We start from the raw sequence: 15,555 nt of genomic DNA on the forward strand, positions 1-15,555 counted from the left end.
GCGGCATGTGGGATCTTCCCAGACCGGGGCACGAACCCGTGTCCCCTGCATCGGCAGGCGGACTCTCAACCACTGCGCCACCAGGGAAGCCCGGCAATTTATATTCTTGATTGGTAAAATATTTTGTCATTTCCTTATAAATGTTAAAGGTATTATTTTTTACTCTTACAATAAACAGTTTTCCAGGTAATATAGCTCAATGAATTGGAATGATTCATTCTAATTAGATTAGAATGAAATGATTAGAATGAAAATACAAACGATTAGAATGAAAATACAAGATACTCATTTTATCATTACATATAAAGAAAGATTTTGAACAGATGAGAGCATAATTTGATGTGTTATAATTTTACACATGGCAGAAGCAGCTTATGCTTTACTATTTGTTTCAACATAAAAAATAAATGACTAGATCGCTGCTATAGTACTTAACGATTTCTTACAATACTGGAGAATGGCTTAAATGTTGGGGTTATCTAGCTAAATATAATAACTACTCTGGGTTTCATCTGCTGCCCATTCCACTTGGTGAGATGGAAAGAGAAAGGAAGAATAAGGAGACAGGACTAGCATTTTCTAAGCACCAGGAATATATGTTGCTTCATGCAATTCACAGAAACACACTCACTCTAGTTTTAAATATAAAGAAACTGGGGCTCAGAGAAGATAAGCTGCTCAGTCATACAATCAACAAGTAGAGTGAGATTTGACACCAAAGCCCTTACTCTGTTGGTACAGCACCTTGTCTCCTAATAAATTATCCTCTGAAAAGAAACAAACAACACTTTTACAAGTGGATAATACCCTATCCCCTAACTCACACTATAAAGTTTACAATCAAGAAGAGACAAACACACTGTAGAATGTATCTGGTCTAGGCTTAAAAACTACCAATATACCAAGCGATCCCTCTATTTAATGAATGATGAAGAAGAAGAGAGTAAAGTTGAATGTAACATGATTTTAGTAGCTGACCATGTTCAATAGCTTTTGAAATGAAGAATCAGTTTAAGAAACAATGAGGAGAAGTAATGAATCCCTTAAGTGTTAGTTTCAAATGGAAAATGATTTCCCTGGAGGAAATAACAAAAATACTGCTAAGTATAACTAAGTAATAATAGAAATATAACTTTCTAGATCTTTTTATTACCTCTTCAGAAACTAATTAGCTCCCTGAAACTGGCAAAAATATAGAAAACTGTCCTCTGATATGTAGCTTTTCAGAGACGACAGAATAGTTAATTGAATAATGTATCTACAGTAGAAGAACAGGCAGTGAAACTAAAGCTGAAGAGACTAAGTATAAAAGATAAGGATTTTTCTTACTCCTTTAAGAGCATTTGATTATTTGATTGGACAACAGAGAAACTAATAAACAGAATTTTAAAAATTCCAATATATAAAGTATCTATAAATTTTTTCATATTTTTTTCACCAAACCATTGGTTAATCTAAGAGCATAATTGTACTTTGTTTATACACAGATCATGTGGGGAAGTGGGCATTCCAGAATTCTGTAAAAGCTGAGACCAGACACACTGTTCAGGGGGGCCTGAGTACTAACTCTGGATCCCCCCACCTTGAACCCAAAAAAAGATATTCCCATACTGATAATGAATTCAAGAAGCAGATTGTCTCAGGTTTGTGTAAAAGCTTCTTATCAAGACCATAGATTGTGTGGGTAAATTTTTGCTGAATGCAGGCATAAGCCCCAAGTACAACAAGCTGTGGTGCAGCACAAACTTAAGCTTGTCAGATCTAGGAAAACACTGATATGTATAGAAAATAATAATCATTATAATACATAACACTACACTTACATAGTGCTTACTATGTGCCAGTCACTGCACTATGTGCTTTACATATATTTACTCATTTAATCCTCTCAGCATACTAAATAAATACTATTAATTACCCCTGCTTTACAGATGAGGAAATACAGGCACAAAAGTAATAGCTAAGAGCCTAAAACACCAGGCAGGTAGCTAAGTGTTTCAAAAGTTAAACCTCACAAAACTCACAAGAAATACATACCATTAAAAAGCTTTTTTTGGGCTTCCCTGGTGGCACAGTGGTTGAGAGTCCGCCTGCCGATGCAGGGGACACGGATTCGTGCCCGGTCCGGGAAGATCCCACATGCCGCGGAGTGGCTAGGCCCGTGAGCCATGGCCGCTGAGCCTGCGCGTCCGGAGCCTATGCTCCGCAACAGGAGAGGCCACAACAGTGAGAGGCCCGTGTACCGCAAAATAAAAAAAGCTTTTCTTACAGATGAAAAAGCTGAGGATCAGAAAGGTTCCTAGGTCACCCAGCACTTGTAGAACAAGATCTGAAGGTTTTAAACTTCTTACATAAGACTGTAATAATTTTCAAGGGATAAAGATTTTAACTGAAAATGAACTAGAAACTATGAGAAGAACCTTCAACTCTTGATTGTTGCTTTTAACACATCAGGCTCAATACCTGAACATTCCAAATGTAGCTGCAAGACTTTAACGAGTTAGTAAACGAAATAATGATTCAGACAACTAAAATTTTGAGACTGTAATTAAAACTTGCCAAATTATGATAACTGAATATAAATCAGAGTTGAAAAGTCTTGGATGGAGTGTTAACCTTGTAGTTTATTCATGTATCTTAATAATACACTATTTGTTAAGGTATAAAGCAAGTTTAAAAGGAAAGTTTAAATCACCTCCCACAAAAAAGCATACCTAATATTTTAAACAATTTTAAAAAATGAACTCTATTTCCAGAGAAGCCTTTCATCATTGCTCTGTGTTATATCCTTCTTCTAAATCTTATTTTCCTAATTTCCCCCCGCCCCTCTCCCTCTTTCTCTTTTTGGCATGGCTATCCAAACAAAGTGATGAGATCAATAAAAGTTCTTAAAGCTGAAAACTGTAGAGTCTCTGTAATTGCTAAACACATGCCAATAATCACCATGTGGAAATGGTTACACATATTGTAAGAGAACTAATCATTCAGAGATTACTTTAAGATAACTCAATCTAAACAAAACACATAGGCAACATGAACTAGTTCAGAAAGGAGTTTGTACAGATGTAAAAAGCTGTGACTACCATCTCAGCATTTAAAAACTACAAAAAGCAATAAACATAAATTCCACAATCATCAGCTTCCTGGATATCTGTCAGGACCATGAAAAGCTTAGCACCAACTTAATTATTTTGTTTCATTAATTGAGTTTATTTTTCCCGACTTCAGCATTTTAATATGTATTTATTTTTTATAGTTACCTTATTTTTATGGTACTGGTATTCCATTTACAATAAAGGTAATAATCTTTCCTTTTAGGATAAATTTAAGTGGAAACGGTGAGTCAATTCAACGGAAAATATGTAAGTAACCACATAGGTGATGTAAAGACATTAATTGAGTTTTTGAACTATAATAATTGTAACTATCACCTTTTGTGACACAAAGACTAAAGTATAACTTTGCAAATAGGGGTCAATTAATTTTACAGAGCTAATCAACAGAGAAAAGTGGTTTGTTGATTTGATAGGAATGATCTTGAAAATAATGAAGATGGATCCTCAGGTCTGTTCTTCAAATACTGGAGGGTTTGGGGGGTTCTTTAAAACATGTTTTACTAGTATGTTTCTTTCTATTTATTCATTAACCAACTTACTGACCTCCTACTCTATGCCTGACATTTTTCTGGATGCTAGGAATATAGTAGTGAGTAATAACAACAACAAAAATCTTGATTTCATGATGTTTACATTTCCATGTGGGCAGATAATATATAATGTACAGTATATCTGACGATGATAAGTGTTATGGAGAAAAATAAAACAAATAAGAAGACATTTGAAAGATATGAATAAGATGAGGGACCAAGCCATGTAGCTACCTGGGGAAAGAGCCAGTGGCTCAACTAGGGTGACTGAGGAGGAGCTGAAGTACATGAGGTTAATGAAATAATGAGAAGCCATTGTAAGGACCTGTATCTGTATTCTGGGTCAAATAGAAAACTTTTTAATAGTTTTTTGCAGAGAGCTAACATATCTGACCTACATCACTCAGTAGGCTATAACTGAAAACAGACGGAAGAAGGGCAAGGGCAAAAGCAGAGCGATCAGTTAGAAAACTTTTACAGTTACCTGGATAAGAGACGTTGGTGTCAGGACCAAAGTTGTGGAGGTAGAGATGATGAGAATCACTCTAGATATGTTCAGAAGGTACAGCCACTAGGATTTTATGAAGATGTATGGAAAAGGGAAATCTAGGGAGAAGACTGGTATATACATTCTTCTCCCCTGGGACATGTTAGTGACGAAGTCTCGTAGGTAGCTGGACAAGTGACTGAATAAAATAGCCAAAGGAATGAACATGGAAAGAAAAAGAGGCCAAGCATGGAAAAAGAGAAGAGGTCAAGGATCAAGGTCTGAGGTACTCCAATTAAGAGGTCAGGGAGGTGAGGAAGAATCAGCAAAGGAGATGAGCAGAGCAGCCAATGAAGCATGAGGACCACCATGCAAGTGTGGAGTCAGAAGCCAAGTTAAAGTTAATTAAGAAAAGGACTGAGAACTAACTAGCCATGGATTTAGCTACAGGGAGTAAATTGGTGATCCTGACCAGAGCAATTCTGGTGGAACAGTGGAGAGAGAAGCCTGATTGAAATAGATTTTAAGGAAGAGAATCAAATATAGACAGGCTTTTTTTTTCATTTAAAAAAAGTATATTAGTTTCAGGTGTACAACACAGTGATTAGATATTTTTATACATTATGAAATGACCACTGCAATAAGATCATTTACTGTCCGTCACCATACAAAGTTGTTACAATATTATTGACTGTACTCCCTATGTATACATTACATCCCCATGACTTACTTATTTTATAGCCGGAAGTTTGTACCTCTTAATCTCCTTCACCTATTTCATCCATCCCCCCCACCCTCCTCCCCTCTAGCAACTATCAGTTTGTTCTCTGTATCTATGAATCTGTTTTGTTTGCTGTGGTTTTCAGATCCCACATATAAGTGAAATCATATGGTATTTGTCTTTCTCTGACTTATTTCACTAATAAGCATAATACCCTCAAAGTCCACAAAGACTTCATTCTTTTTAATGGTTGAGTAATATTTCATTGTGTATGTGTGTGCGTGCATACGCGCACATGTGCACACACACACCACACACAGACACCACGTCTTCTTTATCCATTTATCTATCTATGGACACTTGGGCTGCTTCCATATCTTGGCTATTGTAAATACTGCTACAATGAACACAGGGGTGTTTTCCGAGTTAGTGTTTTTATTTTTTTCAGATAAATAACCAGAAGTGAAATTTCTGGACCATATGGTAATTCCACCTTTAGTTTTTTGAGGAACCTCCATACTGATTTCCATAGTGGCTGCAACAATTTACATTCCCACCAACAGTGTAGAAAGGTTCCCTTTTCTCTACATCCTTGCCCCATTTACAACTGCATCAAAAAGAATAAAATATCTAGGACTAAATTTAACCAAGGAGTAGAAACACCTGACTCTGAAAACTCTTTGTCACTGAGGAAAGAAACTGAAGATGACACAAATAAATGGAAAGTTATACTGTGCTCATGGATTGGAAGAATCAATATTGCTAAAAGGTCCATACTACCCTAAGCAATCTATGGATTCAATGCAATCTCTGTCAAAATACCTGCAGCATTTTTCATAGAAGTAGAACAAATAATCCTAAAATGTGTATGGAAACACAAAAGACCTTGAATAGCCAAAGCTATTTTGAGAAAGAACAAGGAGGGGTCACACCTGAAACTACACCGAACTTGAAACTATATTACAAAGCTGTAGTAATCAAAACAGGATGGTACTGCCACAAAAACAGACACATAGATGAACAGAACAGAATTGAGAGCCCAGAAATAAACTGACACTCATAGCATCAATTAATCTATAACAAAGGAGGCAAGAATATACAATGGGGAAGAGATAGTCTCTTCCATAAATGGTGTTGGGAAAACTGGACAGCTACATGCAAAAAATCAAACTTGACCACTTTCTTACACTATATACAATAAAAAACTCAAAATGGATTAAAGACTTAAATGTAAGTCCTGAAACCATAAAAAACCTAGAAGAAAACACAGGCAGTAAACTCTTTGAGGTCAGTCTTAGCAATAGTTTTTTGAATGTCTGTCCTCAGGCAAGGGCAACAAAAGCAAAAACAAACAAATGGGACTACATCAAACTAAAAAGTGTTTGCAGAGCAAAGTAAACCATCAACAAAACAAAAAGGCAACCAACTGAATGAGAGAAGATTTTTGCAAACTTACTGATAAGGGGCTGATATCCAAAATATATAAAAAACTCAAATCACTCAATACCAAAAAAAACCCCCAATTTATTTTTAAAGAATAAGTGGGTCCAGAAGCTAAAGACCTTCACATATCATACATGCTTTGAGATTAACCATAAACTCATATTTACTAATAAGACTCAATGTCAACAGAAAGAAGCATGATCTTAGAAGTTAGAAGTCTGAATGCAAATTCTCATTTATTATTAGACCAAAACCAGTGTATTCTCAAAAAAAAAAAAAAAGATATCAATGCCTTTATCTATTGTAATATTGTTTTCGGTTGCTTGATGCTTTAGGAACCAGTTACCATATTTAAATACTAAAATTTATGGCTTCACACATTTAATATTTTAAAAAGTAGTGGGGAGAGTTTTTAGCCATTGTTATAAAAATATTATTTGGCATCTTCTAAACTCTATGGAAGTGATGGTTTTGTAGTGGGAGAAAATAGTTATTCAAAGCCAAATAGCAATTCAAACGTTTGAGCCCCAGTTGTAATTTCTATACCACACTTTATATAACATAAAAGGTAAATCTCTAGACACTGAGCATATCAAGTGAACATCAAAATGTACCAGCAGATACCTTAAGCTTGAAAATGTAGAACATATGCTGAAAAATACAGTACTGATAAATCATGGCTCTCTCTGGGAAAAGGAAAACAAACAAACAAACAATAAGACTAATGGTCTGTTGCATACATAGTATTAACTGTTATTTCCTTTTAGATTTACTGCTACAGAAGCAGTAACCTATGTGGAAGCGTAAGTAGGATGAGTACTAACAGACCTCATGTCCCCAAGTTTATCAATTATTTGATGCTGTTAAGCTTGGTTAAGCATTTTATAAGTTATAAGAGAATAATTCAAACAACCTCATAGGCTACTTTAATGTTAGGTTTTTCCCTTTCACTTTACAATTTTTTTTATATGTTAGCTACATATTCATGTGGTAAGGCACAAGGAGAAACTATGAATATGAAAGAAATATCAGACTTTGGAATGATGTAAACATAAACACACAAACAGCCGAACAGATGGGAAGATTCAAAAATATAGTAAAAGCAAGAAATCCACACTGGGCTATTAGCATCTCTAATGCTAAATCACTTAGTAACTTAAAAAAAAAAAAAATTCAATATACGTTAACAGTAACATCCAGATAATAACTGATTCAAGTGCTGAAATATTTATCTGTTAATTCTAAACTGATTCAAGTGCTGAAATATTTATCTGTTAATTCTATAAGATAAGGGAATGAAAGCTGTCATAGAAATAAAAGAACTATAAGCCTTCTCTAATGAAATAGCCCATATGAATTTACAGCAAGCAACAACCAACAAAAATGCTGACAGTATTAGAGATTCAGGCACATCTACTGTTTGATCCTTCTACAAACTCTGTATAACCTTAAGCAAGTAACTTAGGTATTATTGGGTCTCAGTTTCCAAATTTGTAAAATAGTGGGTTAAAGTAGATGATTTCTTCCAGTTCTAAACATCTGACTCTACAATTTATATCAAAAAATAAAACTTAAAATGTACTCATCTTAAATATTTAAATAAAAAGGAAGGTAAATTTTAATCTGAAAGGGTAAACCAAGATTTTTGTTTTTTTTCTTCAATGTGTGCTGAATCTTGAAAGAAAAAGTTTGCTTCTATTTTCATTCCATTCCAACTTAGTGAAATAGAATTTCAGGTTTGTCAGGTATACACATGACGGCCTACCCAAAAGCATGAGGTTTGACGAAGTGTTTTGATACCCTGGTAAGTAGAGTGGTGATCGTGTGCTCCTAGAACCAAAAGCTATCATGCTGCTTTGAGAAATGACTGAGACTGGGATTTTCCCAAAACCTGCTTTACCAAAAAAAGTTCTCAGAGCACAGACCATCATGATCTCCAATCGACCAAGGTTCAAGACATACACATGGATTCGCAGTCACAGATACTTGTTAACCCCACGTATTTTAGATTAGTATACTTTTTATTAGGAGGTGGGAGCTGAGTTTCATGGAAGTTACCCATGCTTTCATCCATTTTTTAAAATCTTATTATTCCAATGTTAAAATTCTTCATGTCTTAATATTTCATCAAACACAGTTAACATAGGATTAAAAAAACAGGCCTAATAATCATATCAGCCTTGCTATTCCATTAAAACTCATTTGTTTTCACAAACACATCTCCAAATAAATTTTGACTTTTAAACATAATTCTACTTGTTACCCTAATTTATTTCTGCTTTTCCTTACTCTAGGCAAATGAACATCCTCTGTAAATACAGTCTTTTAATTTCTAACTGTTTTTCTTCTTATGAGGTCTTCAACTTCTATGAAAGAAATATTTATTCTACATCTGCCAAGCATCCTTTCTTTACTGCTTCAAAGACCTATTTGAAGAAATGTTCTCATGCATTATGAAGTTTCATCCATCTCAGGAGCATTTTACTACAGAAAAGAAGCAATATGAAATGAACTTTCCTCTTAGATTATTAAAATAAATATGAATTTCTACTTAGAGATTTCCTCTAAATCCTCAAGTCTAGTAAAAGCATGTGCAAGTTATTACCAGACCGACTTAGAGAATTATACATTTCCCCCTCCCTCTTCATCTCTTCTTCTTTCTGTGTTGCATTCTGAGATAATCTACAGCTTAAATGATTTTGTAGCACATTAATTGGTTCTCTATTCTTATGACACTTCTGCTATGGAGGTATCAAAATTAGTATTACACTTAGGGTAAGATCTCTCTGGTGTTTTATGAAATTTGAGTGTTCATGGGGACGGAATAGTTAGACAGTTGTGCCATCTTGAGTCAATCTCAATAAACTCAATAATATCACTAATAATGATCATCTAATGTAAAGTCTTACAAGTCATTTACAGGATTGAGTTTAAACATTCCAAGCATAGCTTTGAGAACAATGATTCCCAAACTATTTTAAATAATGACTAACAAATACTTACCAGGGAAAGCATCAAAGGTAATTCTGTCTCCAGGAACAGACCCATTAGGAGGTGCCAAGATTTCAACTTTGTCTGGTGAACTAGCACACATCACCATTGCCTGAGATACTACTCCCCTCATCTTTGCAGGTTTCAGGTTACAAAGTAAAATCACCATCCGATTTTGCATCTGTGTGAAATATAAATTGATGATTAAAGATGTCTAGAGATTTAGAATAATCTTATCTAGAATACATTAAGGTACACCTAATATGCTAAATATCAAATGTCCTATTTTTGTGGCTGTTTTTATCCTTATCTGTGTCCAAAATCTTTTGTTGTTAAGAAGTCTTATATCAACATGAAAAAAAAATTCTACAAATTGACAATGCATTAGAGATCAAACAGAAGAGGCAATAATATTTCACTTAAATATAAATAAAGAAATGGCTGAGTGAAACAGACTTAGTTTTGAATTTAATCTGCCATGTACTAGCAATGAGGTTGTATAAAGTTGATCTCCCTGTTTCCTCACAAAAGGAGGGAAATGTTATTAAAGACTTGTCACAAGGATTAAATCACAACATGTAAATAAGTATTTAGCTTAGCATTAGCACTAAAATAAATGCACATTTTTTTCCCCTATATGTTTGATCATTTCCAATACTATGCAAGGTTCATTTCCTAAGTTAAAAAATACTGATCAGGGGCTTCCCTGGTGGTGCAGTGGTTGAGAGTCCGCCTGCCGATGCAGGGGACACGGGTTCATGACCCAGTCCGGGAAGATCCCACATGCCGCGAAGCGGCTGGGCCTGTGAGCCATGGCCACTGACCCTGCGCGTATGGAGCCCTTGCTCCGCAACGGGAGAGGACACAACAGTGAGAGGCCCGCATATCACAAAAAAAAAAAAAAAATACTGATCATTTAACAATTCAAGCATTATGCACACTACAATGAACAATTATGGCTATTTCTATAATTTGTTAAAGAAGTACTTAAAAATTTCTGTAAACTTCAAATTTACTACCAAATTCTATGATTAAAAAAATTAGCCTAAGGCTCAAAGTTAAAAGGCCCCCATTTTGGAGGTCTTCATGAATTCTTATTGTCTTCAAACAAATAACTGCAAAATGCCACATATATGGGAACTTCAAAAAAAAATTTAGCAAATATGTATAAGAAAAACAACAGGGTTAGCTAGATGCAATCTGTTAAGAATCAGATGAGAGCTGTGGATCTTTACCTTAGAAAAATAAACAAATGTACAAAATTTGGTATGCAGTTTTGGGGGGCTAAGTGCTGTTACTTTATAGACTGCTTACTAGTACTGACTTGTTGGGTTAGATACAGATGTGTACATAAATAGCTTTGCTTATGGCTGTGAATGATAGCTTTTGGAAGAGAAGAAAAAGTCTGTAACTTATGAGAACAAAAACGTTGAAGCCCCAAGGAGGAGGAGTTTTTCCAATTTAAGCTGGCTCAAGATCAGTTGGTTCTTTTCTCCAGGGCTCCTTATGAACCTAACTTCATAAGTAGTTATAAAGGAGCCCTGGTCCTATACAAAACGGATGTTACAAAGGAAAAGCACACACATGTGCCAAGTCTATCTTTTTTTCACAGATAAGAGAAATTTCTTCACTGATCTCCTTAATTCCATATTTCTCCTCTCCACAAAGCAACCGGATGATACTACTAATATGTGACACAGAGCATATTACCCCTTAGCTCAAAAACCCTCCAATGGCTTTCATCTCACTCAGAATAAAAGCCCACGTTTTTACAATGATCTCTAATACCCTATATCATTTGGTATCTTTATCTCTGATTTCATCTCCCATGACACTTCCCCTTATTTAGTCTGCCACAGTGACACTGGCCTCCTGCTGTTCTTTGAACATCCCAGGAATACTTCTGACTCAGGGCTGCCTGAAAATGCTCTCCCACCAGACAAAATGACTTGCCTTCTTCATTTTCTTAGACCTTTACTTAAATATCACTTTCTTTGGTCTTCCATGGCCACTTTATATAAATGACAAAATCTTCCTAGCCTCAATATTCCTAGATTCTTTCATTTTTCTCCTGATATTTATCACCATTTAACACACTATATATTATGATTTCCTGACTCCCTCATAGGGATATAAGATTCACAAAGGCAGGGCTTTTTGTTTTTTTAAGCAAATCTATCTATCTATCTATCTATCTTTCTATTTTAATTCACTTGCCTAGAATAGTTCCTGGCACAGTATAGGTGCTCAATAAATATTAGCATCTAGAAATAGGAATGAATAAATGTAGGAATTTATGCAAATTCACAAAGCCAATAAGCAACAAAGCTGGCAAAGGACTGAGAGGCAGAACTATTTTAATGTTGAAGTCTATGGTCTTTGCAATATCTCAAGCACTATGGGGCAGAGGAGATAGGTAAATGATGCAATGACTACAGAAGATGCCTAGAAAGAGCAAATTAAAAACTATTACTGTCTTTGATTCGTTCCATGGTCACTGGAAATATAGATACATTTAAATATCTAAATAATAAAATCTCTTTTTTTTTTTTTTTTTTTTTTTTTTTTTTGCGGTACGCAGGCCTCTCACTGTTGTGGCCTCTTCCGTTGCGGAGCACAGGCTCCGGACACACAGGCTCAGCGGCCATGGCTCACGGGCCCAGCCGCTCCGTGGCATGTGGGATCTTCCCGGACCGGGGCACGAACCCGTGTCCCCTGCATCGGCAGGCAGACTCTCAACCACTGCGCCACCAGGGAATCCCCAAAACATCAAATTTTTAATGAATAAAGGAATACCATTAAAAATTGCACGTTCAATCTTCATGATCCCCTCTCCTCTTTCCTCTTCTGGTATGAAAATATTTCTTGAGTTATAAAGAAATAAAACTTGCTTTCTTAATTTTAGATGGGTGCTTTCTGAGTTACATAACAATGATTTTAAAAATTAAGGAATAAAATTCCATGATGGAACAATGATGTTAAATACCAAACTAAAAACATTTTTAAAAACTGAGAAAAAAATAACATATCGTTTCTTCTTTTTATGTTCCTGAATTTGATCTTAATTTACAGATCTTTTGCAAGTTTCTGGTAGTTTTATGCACTTTTTGGTGGAATTCATTACATTCGAACCAATCAACTAAATTAATCAATACTGGCTCATGTTGTGCAGTATGATACAAAATTACATGAAAAAACATTAAGAAAGAGAGAATGAAAGTGAAATGTATATGTAGAAATAATTTTAGCTATACAGATTACCTGTTCAAGAGGAACATGATTCACCAGGCCACTGACGACTGTTCTTAAGGCTGTTTCTCCAACATCTACCTCTTCTACATACAAAGAATCTGCATCAGGGTGTTTTCTGGCAGTGATGATACAACCAATTCGAAGATCCAGACGGGATACATCAATAGGCTTAGAGTCAGCACTTCCTCCTGCTGGTTGCTGTTTTTTCTCCTTTTTCTCTCCTAAAAATATTTATAAATGGATAAACATCAGAGGTAAAAATACACTATGAGGGCTTCCCTGGTGGCGCAGTGGTTGAGAGTCTGCCTGCCGATGCAGGGGACACGGGTTTGTGCCCCGGTCTGGGAAGACCCCACATGCCGCAGAGTGGCTGGGCCCGTGAGCCATGGACGCTGAGCCTGCGTGTCCAGAGCCTGTGCTATGCAATGGGAGAGGCCACAACAAATGAGAGGCCCGCTTACCACAAAAAAAAAACCCAAAACACTATGAAAATCTCTATAGCATTGATGCTGGTGAGCTTAAAAGAAAAGAAAAATGACTGTTTATCTCCTATCTTCATTTAAATAACAAGAAAGAATTACTCATGTCACCATATCTGAACCCTTTTAAGCTATTTCTCTGTTGAATTAACTGTCTATATCTCTAGTTAAAGACATAGAGTAGATGTTGGTAATCTATAGCTCAAGGGCAAATCCAGCCCACTGCCTGTCAAAAAGTTTTATTAGAACAAAATCATGTTCATTAATTTACATGTTGTCTATGGATACTTTGGTACTACGGCAGAGTGGAGTAGTTTGAACAGAGACTTTATGGCCAGCAAATAACCTTTTAAAGAGAAAATTTGCCTTTCCCTGAAACAGAAGTGTAGAAAATCCTTTAAGATTTAAGATTTACTGTGACTCTAGAGAGTCACATTTTATTCTGATTATGTTTATAAAATTCTACTTTTATTTATATGCTGATAATATAACTCTTATTAGCATAAGATTACTTTAGCCATTGAGTCAAAATGCAACCTGTATAGAGTTCATATTCCTAAAGTTTACATTTAGCCTCTCTGGCAGAAAAAAAATGTAAAACAAAACAAAAACTTATTTACCTCCCAATCTGAAGAGATAAGTTATTATGGCTTGAAACATTGTTTTTGTTTGTTTGTTTGTTTGTTTTTTGCGGTACGCGAGCCTCTCACTGCTGTGGCCTCTCCCGTTGCGGAGCACAGGCTCCGGACGCGCAGGCTCAGCGGCCATGGCTCACAGGCCCAGCCGCTCCACGGCATGTGGGATCTTCCCGGACCGGGTCACGAACCCGTGTCCCCTGCATCGGCAGGCGGACTCTCAACCACTGCGCCACCAGGGAAGCCCGAAAACATTGTTTCTTAACTATTTCTTTGTTTTATCTTTGAACAAATATTTACTCAGATCTATGGCACTGAAAAAAGTAAGATGAGTGGCCCATGCTAGCTAAGCACTAAAAATCTCTTTTAAGAAAGACAGATTTATACAGTGAACATGTGACAAATATTACATACACAAAGAAATATAGAAGCACAGAGAATAATTCTGCCTGGAGTAGGAATAGATGATTTTGTGTAAAAAACATTCACAATTTACACAAAGATAGTTTATAAAAGAGGAGGTAGAGTTAGTTTAAAATAATGGACAATTTTTACTTTCATTAGCAAATTTTTAAAAAATACTATTTTCCATGTAACATATTAGCAAAGATTTTTTTAAAGAATAAAAGCCCAAATGATATAGAAATATATATATATATATAATTACTACAAAAATCTTAATAGTAGTTATCTTTGAGTGATAAACTATATATTTATTTTAAAATACTACATACATACTACTATAACAGCACAATATAGCTATTTTCATATACATTTTTAAACTTTATTCTCTAGGCATTTGAAATACCTTTATCAGGAATCCACATTCCAGAGGTGACTGCAAATATCAAAATCTATACCAAGAACTTTGTTAGTCATCATAAGGGATTTTAGAAATGTTTCATTAACAAATGAGTGATGCTTATAAGTGGCAGTATAGAAAGACTGTATGGGTGCCACAACCCTTGTGTGAGCAGAATTTTGGAATCTGGCAATCTTAGCAGCCAAGCACCAATGGAACAGCCTTCTAATCGAGCACTGTCCAATACAGTAGTTGCCAACCCTACAGAGCTATTTACATTTAAATTTAAAATAATTAAAAATTCAGTTCTTTAGTCATACTAGACACATTTCAAATAGCTGCATGTGGCTATTGTCTACTGTGTTGGATAATGCAGCTATACAGAACAGGAAGTTCTATTGAACAGAGGCATTCTAGACCTAGATTTCCATTTGGTTTTGTGTGCTCCCTCCTCCTCCAAAGGAAGACTTTGTTGTCTCATTTGACTATAAGGTTGACTGACCCTGCAGCCACAGTAATGCATCCTCTTTGAGGATGGACTTCACCAAACGTATAAGAACAGGCTGCATGACTGTTCTGTGCCTACTTAATAAAATTCATAAAGTGAAAGAATTAGTCTGAACTGCTTTCTTTGTAACCATACCACCTAGTGGTGAAGTTATGCAGGAGAGCATGTACAGCTGCTAACTACTTCTAACACAGGCTATTGATGCTTACTAAAAGAACTCAGAAGTGCTAAAATCGCTTAGGTTAGCTCACAGATCCCTGAGCCATTTTATAGTTTCCAAAAAAATTTTAACTAAGTTTAAATACTATGAGAGGCATGTATAATGAATTATAAAAGCACATTTTTAGACATACCTGGGGAAATGAAGTCCAGAAAGGAATAAAGGAAAGTTAAATAAAAAAGGAGTCAGATTTATGATTAGAAAAACAGCTTTAGCAGCAATGGAAGGACAGACTAGAAAAAATGAGGCTTGAACATTAATTTAGATGAGATCATGAGAACCTGAACTACCTGGTAGCACCTAACAAAACGGAGGAACAGAGCTGCCCTCCAGATATGTTGTGGTGGTAGGAATTACAGGCATACCTGATT

General features: G+C 35.6%; 1 protein-coding gene across 1 annotated transcript in view; it reads right to left on the minus strand.

The window, feature by feature from the left end:
* Positions 1-15,555, minus strand: part of AIMP1 (aminoacyl tRNA synthetase complex interacting multifunctional protein 1) — a 38,512-nt gene that overhangs the window by 1,497 nt on the left and 21,460 nt on the right. The window contains exons 5-6 of the mRNA XM_007452153.1: positions 12,550-12,761; positions 9,301-9,469 (exon numbers count right to left, since the gene is read on the minus strand). Of these exons, the coding sequence (XP_007452215.1) occupies positions 9,301-9,469; positions 12,550-12,761 (381 nt within the window). The remainder of the gene's footprint in view (positions 1-9,300; positions 9,470-12,549; positions 12,762-15,555) is intronic.

The sequence above is a fragment of the Lipotes vexillifer genome, unplaced genomic scaffold (genome assembly GCF_000442215.2).
Source record: "Lipotes vexillifer unplaced genomic scaffold, Lipotes_vexillifer_v1.1 scaffold22, whole genome shotgun sequence".
NCBI classification, from domain to species: Eukaryota; Metazoa; Chordata; class Mammalia; order Artiodactyla; family Lipotidae; genus Lipotes; species Lipotes vexillifer.